General features: G+C 31.3%; 1 protein-coding gene across 1 annotated transcript; it reads right to left on the reverse strand.

The window, feature by feature from the left end:
- Nucleotides 1-794: 794 nt before the first annotated feature.
- Nucleotides 795-1,571, reverse strand: LOC124368613. The gene has a single exon (XM_046825853.1). The coding sequence runs from the start codon at nt 1,569-1,571 to the stop codon at nt 795-797; it is 777 nt and encodes a 258-aa protein (XP_046681809.1).
- Between the last annotated feature and the right edge of the window lie 5,012 nt (nt 1,572-6,583).

Raw genomic sequence — 6,583 nt, forward strand, 5'->3', positions numbered from 1 at the left:
ATATTGTAATGAAAAAAATGCGAAGTAAATTCGTATTTAGTAGGCCTAACTTTTCCATTAGAAAAACGAACAAAAACATGGTCAATACAAGTCGCTGAATTTCCAACAACTCTAGTAGGTTCATTAATTAAACTATACAATCCCTTACTAGCCAACATACTTAAATAGTGGTCGGATTCATTACTTTGATTTAAAATGTCATAATTCATGTCACCTACTACAACAATATTCTTTCCATTAAACTCATCCAACAAAACACTCAGCTGTTGCGTGAAATCCGCTCGCCTACTAGTGTGCAGACGATACACGGCTATCACGGTAAAGTTCACTAGGCCGTTGACCTTGACATTGAAAATCAATACATCAGCTGATTTGATATCTTCTCTCTCTGTCACACTGGAACAATAATATGAGTCGCGTACGAATACTGCAATGCCTCCCCGCTCTATAACTTTCATAACATTTGCTAAACGAATTATAGCCATTAATTTTGTAATGGTCCATTTCACACTTATTTATCCAGATTTCAGTCATCACAATTAAATCAGGAAATATTTTAGACGAATCTAAATCAGTTACGAGCAAGTCAAAATTTTTCCTCATACTTCTTATATTTTGGTTTAGAATTTTAATTATGTTGGCATCTGTTATCACCGATATTTACAGGACATAAATCAATTAATGAATACATAATATTGAAAACACAAAACAAACAAAACAAATAAACGTATAAACCAAGTGAACATTATAATACTAAAGTATATATTTATAGAAAAACATGAATAAATGAAAGCCTAGTATAAATGCATAAAGGCTGGAATGAGGTGACTTACAATTTGGCTAAGTCGTCTAAGCTGGTGATAACTTTCACTTTTTCCTCCGTCCGCTTTTCTCATCAGGATCTTCCCACCTCTTATCCAGAGGTAGGTGTAGAGTTTTTCTTTTTTCTTTTCACGGGCGGCGTTCAGAAGTCGACGTCTTCCAGGGCTCAAACTCTCATTGATGTAGATGGGCGAGGCAGGTGTTGAAGTCAGGCCAATGTGGTGGGTCGAGAAGTTCCGTTTCACCCGCCGTCTCTGCAACACAGCTTCAGAGTCCATGCGAGATGTCATCTTCACTATGATGCCGGGTGGTTTTCCAGACTCCTCCCTCACACGCAGCCTATGACAGGCACTGACCATTGAGTCCTCAATGGTTATGTCCAAAGCCCTCCCAACAGATTTCACTACTTCCAGAACTTGCTCTCCAGGCTGGACAGGCACACCGTAGATTTCAATAGTCTCTCTTCTAGAGTACTGTTCTACATCGTCCATCCTACACTCTAGCGAGGCTACCTTTTTTTTAAGTTCTAGATTCTCTGTTCTAAGAGTATTGACCAGCTCAACTAAACTCGCAACCTCTTCACTTTGCTTACTAACAAGGTTTTTAGTATCTTTGAGCTCTTCAAAACAAAGTTCAATAGACTTATTTAAATTAGTCTCTGTATTCTTTATGTCTTTTCTAAGGTCAAGCACAAGATTGTAGATGTCATCATAGGTGACTGATGACTCAGGCCTAGACTCAAGAACCATACTTTTTCTACGTTCCTGAGAACATGTCTCACATCTCCAGATCAGTTCATTATCTTTGTACCATAGTTCAAATTCATTTATGCTGAATCGCGGTAGGAAGTAGGCTCTTATTAACTAGACGCGGTGCGGGGACTTTGTTTGTTCAGTTGGACCGGCAATCAGCTGATCGGTCAGTGACGTATCGGGTGATGCGTTCCTCCCGGCTCGCTGGAGGATTCAGTTCGAGTCTTGAAGCCACGACGACAAGGTCCTGTTTGAGAATCGCAGCTCTTCCTCTAACCCTATAGTGTGGGATTTAGAGTAATTCCATTTTTTTATCGCGTGTAAATTTAATTCAAGTTTTTTTTAATTTTTCTTCAGTGCGTATTAAATCCCTATCAGCCTCCGTAATCTTCAAAGTAGTAAGTCCCGTACCAGCGTTTAGTTAATATCTTTGATTTTTTATACTGTTGTAATTAAAATTTCTAAAGTTTCCCATCTTTCAGAGTCTGAGAATTAATTACATTTTTTGAAGTATTGTGAATTAAATTTTGGTCATAAAGTTAATATCAAGTTTTGTGTTATATTGATTTTGAGTATTTTGAGAAGAGAACTTTTATTTTATTTTGTTAATTTAAACCATTTTTTGAGAAGTATAAATTTTTAGTTTCATTTTAATTTTAATTCATTTTTAATCAGACTCTTAATTAGATTTGTTCGATTGTGTGAAGTTTTGAAGAAAATCGAATCAAAAGTTTGTAAACTTTGTTAATTTTTTTGGTAAACTTGAATTTCGGAATAAACCAAGTATTTCCGAAAAGTTTGTTTAATTTATAAAGTATTAGCTCCATATAAATTTAAAAATATGTGCTATAAAAACGGTACATCTTTATAATACTGAGTGTCTTCTGGAGTCATATTGATACATTTAGCATGAAAAGGCCGTTTTACAATCGTTGCAATTCATCTTGGCTTTTACAGCTGTTTTAGTAAACAATTTTAAACACTTACCACAGTCTTCCATGATCAATAAATTTCACAACACTTTGTTTGAATATAGTAACGTTGAAGTTAATAATATGGTTGAAAATTAACAATAATGATAATTAAATCACAAATAAATGCACAGTAAACGTATTGTACTTGACATTTGAGGTTATGTCTGGCGCACAGTGTAGCACACGTCCGCTCTCTGCCGCATCGCAAACTCCAAAAAAATCTTTATATGGGATATCCGCCTCGGCGTTCATCTCTTATTTAGAGTTAAGAACCATAGTCTACACAGCATTATATATATCACCAGTTCTGTATATTCACTTTTTAGGTTCATGTTTTTTATTTAATTCATAAAAAGAATTATATATAAAATTAGATTGAACATAAATTGCAATATATTTCTTTCACTGTTTGATATAAATCATTTTATTAATATGCAACGTTAGGAATATCAATTATCTTTATAGTATCACAAAATAACAAAATGTATTTCGTGTGTTTGGCTGGATAATCGTTTTCTGTAAGTATCAGTGTTTGTATATATTTTCCTAAATGACACTTTTAAAATTATAAAAAACTTTTAAACTTGAAATATTAGACAAATTAAAATATTTCATTTAACAAGAACATATGAAAAACACTACTAGTTCATCTATAATTAACAAAAAAAGTTAAATTTTATGTTGCAATCTACCTGTATATTCATTCTGAATTAGGTACTATTTTCAAATTATCTACAACATATACACGTATTAACACGTATAGATACTCCGCCTCTAACTTGTATTTCTATATTATTAAATTAAAATATTAACATCTCAAAATTATGAAGTGTTCATTGCTTTTGTGTTCAACTGTTCCTGACTCAAACAATATATAAATGATCCATATTAAAAAAATGTATTTATTAATTAAACTACCTATGCATATGCACTAGCGTTAAATTTAACTATTGTAAAGTGTACACGGTGAATACGACTTATATACTTATGAGCAATAGTGCAATTGCCTTGTAAAATTAGAGAAATAGATTCTAAATTATTGATGTTTCTAAACAATATCACCATTGATATATTCTCTGATCACACAAAAACCTCATAAGCTTGAAATCTACATTTTAGTAATCGACCTCCCCATTTGCTGACGTAAAATGTCAACGGTGTTTAGTTTTTCAATAGGTCATCACATTAGATTTGTCATCATTAGTATTGATTGAAATGAGTGTAACTAAGCATGTTGAGTTTATTTTATTTTTTTATTTCCGCTTAGTGCAGAGTTTGAAAACTGACGCAGTCACAAACTGGACCGGTAGAATCTGGAGTCAGCATATTTCTGAGGAGATCCAAAACATGTCGGCGACTTTAAAGTTTAATACAATCTTTCTATCGTTTTTACATGAGAGAGAACTAGAGTACAAAGTCAAGTGTAATCTATTTGTGGAGGTTTTATAATTGCCTCAACAGGTACTATTGTGTGGACTCCAAATTACAGGAGTCTAGTCTGCCTCATCACATTTCAGACGCTGACCAAAGCTAAATTTAAAAAAGGAGCTGAACTCAACGTTCCAATTTTCCCTTGTTTACAGTAAATAAAGAAAGAATTTCCCTTAACAACTCGACTGGACAGAAATTTTGTAACGGATGGAAGGAGGCTCAGACGAGTGTGTTCAGGAATGAAGCAAGAAGTGGTGATTAGGTAGCTCGACAATGTACTTGAGTGTTCAGTCAAATCTTTCAATTTAACGCAGTAACTTGGGAGACAGTGATTTCTGACTGTTTTATTGTAACCTCAGGTAAATGATTATTAATAAATGTGCAGTTTTTACCTATTATATAGCTCTACTTAACCCTTGTATCGTATGCTCTAGTTTTCCAACACATCAGTTTCATATCAAACTTCATTCCTTTTACGTACTAACTGTAGCTTTTAATAACTGAAGAGTTCCCTAGTTCATTACTATATTTTTCGCTAATTTTGAGGCTGTAAAAAATATTAATTAATATAATTTATCAGAAATGCTTTATTTCATTCAATACTTTACAAATAACATTTTATGATTCCATTTGAATAGTATAACATGGCTGATAATACTATCATATTATGGGTTTTATATGATGATAATACAATGATTAAAATATCACCTGATTGCAAATAAGTAAATTATTTTTTATTGCTACCGATTTGATTGTTTTTAAAAATATAATGAATCATTTTGCTCCTCATATAATATTGTTCCTTCTTAGACCATATCAATAGATTTCTCCCATTGAAATCCTTTATAAGTATACAAAAGTAAGTTCAGAAAAATCTATAAATATTATAAATTAGTAATCCCGTTTATTAAGCAAGTGATCGAAAACTAGTTCAAGTAGTATAAACCGTTTCGGCCTGTAGAATGAAAGTTCAGTTCCATATAAAGACGTAAATAACGAACGAGGATCTAAGCGTTTAAAAATTCGACTTAGAATTCGGATAGTTTGGAAGAAAAAATGCTCTGCACCGCGAAAGCCGAGTGATAAACACATTTTTTATATTGAAAGTAATGCATATTAAATTACTCTTTTAGGAATATATATATATATATATATATATATATATAATATCTTTTCATAGGCACCATAAAAATCTACTTGTAAGTTTTATCACATCAATATTTTATGTAAATTTAAAATTATAAAAATCTTTACATAGATGTAATTTAATGTACATAATGCCAAGAGACGACACAAGCAAGGAAATAAGGAATAGAAAATGTACGCCGATAGTCAGAGTCTCTTCCCTAATTATATATAAATTGCACCGGTCGAGGGTCAATTTTCAGGAACAGTCAACGTGCGCAGGTGATTACTTTTCAACCCTACTTTCTGTTACTCAAGATCGAAGAATTTAACACGAAGTGCGAAATAGAATTTTGCGAATTAGGTATTTATAACGTCTTTAAATATTTTATTCAAGTAAAACCGATGGAATATATTTTTAATTTAAAACTTTAGAATTACTTATTTACAGATATAAAAACACGTTCAGTGATATGAAGTTTAATAGATTTTTATATATCAACAGAATGAACAGGATGATCCATAGTCTCTTAACATAGATCACATCATATCACAATAATAACACGTGATGTGTGTAACATCAAATCAATCAAAAGTATATAAAAATTATTACTTAGATCAAGATAAACACACCTTATTGCATGAAAATGTTGAGTTTTCTCATCGTACTCTCTTACTGTATGGATTTTTTATAACAAAATAGTATCATTTGAAACGCAAATATGGTAAATCCTACCAAATTTGGGTGAAATGTTTATAGTAACAAAGGAAATTATTAAAAAAAAATATCATAATATTATCTTTAAAACTCGTCTAATAAATAGTGTATATTTAAACTCTTTAACTTTTAATATCTTAAATAATATCAACTTGAATGAAAATTAAAAGACCTACTGACATCAGAACTATTTATTTGGAACAATAAATAACTTAATTAATAGCAGATATACTTTGACAAGCCACGCCCACTTTCAAGTTCTCAGCTAACAGCTAACAATAACTTGTGCTTATTGTGCTCAGATCTGAGAGATCTCATTTTAAGTGATGACGCACAGTAAAATTCGGTGTAAGTCACTTTTGTTTAATCCAAATTAATAAAATCCAACAGGCGTACTTTAAAATATTAATAAACACAATTAATGTCCTTTTAAACAATAGCTTTCATAAATTGATTTAAAAATTAAAACCAATAACACATTATATTTGTATAAATGTTTAGTAACATTTTTACTTTTAAAAATATTTAAAAACAGATTTATTATGCGCCATTTGTGTTTTAACATGATATCATCATATTTTTATAGCAATATATCTGTGTAAATATTTGACCTAAATGTGGTATAAAATTTCTTAATACAGTTTTTAACATATCAATTGTTGCATAAAAAACACATGCACACAGAAAAATAGGAAACTTTATATCCCGGCGGAGCATGGATCTTTTGTGATTCAATGTTTATTAAAATAAATTTGGCTATT

This window comes from Homalodisca vitripennis, chromosome X, assembly GCF_021130785.1.
Source record: "Homalodisca vitripennis isolate AUS2020 chromosome X, UT_GWSS_2.1, whole genome shotgun sequence".
NCBI lineage: Eukaryota > Metazoa > Arthropoda > Insecta > Hemiptera > Cicadellidae > Homalodisca > Homalodisca vitripennis.

Excerpts from the sequence above, each read along its gene's own strand:
- LOC124368613 (XM_046825853.1), bottom strand. The coding sequence starts at position 1,571 with ATGGTTCTTGAGTCTAGGCCTGAGTCATCAGTCACCTATGATGACATC.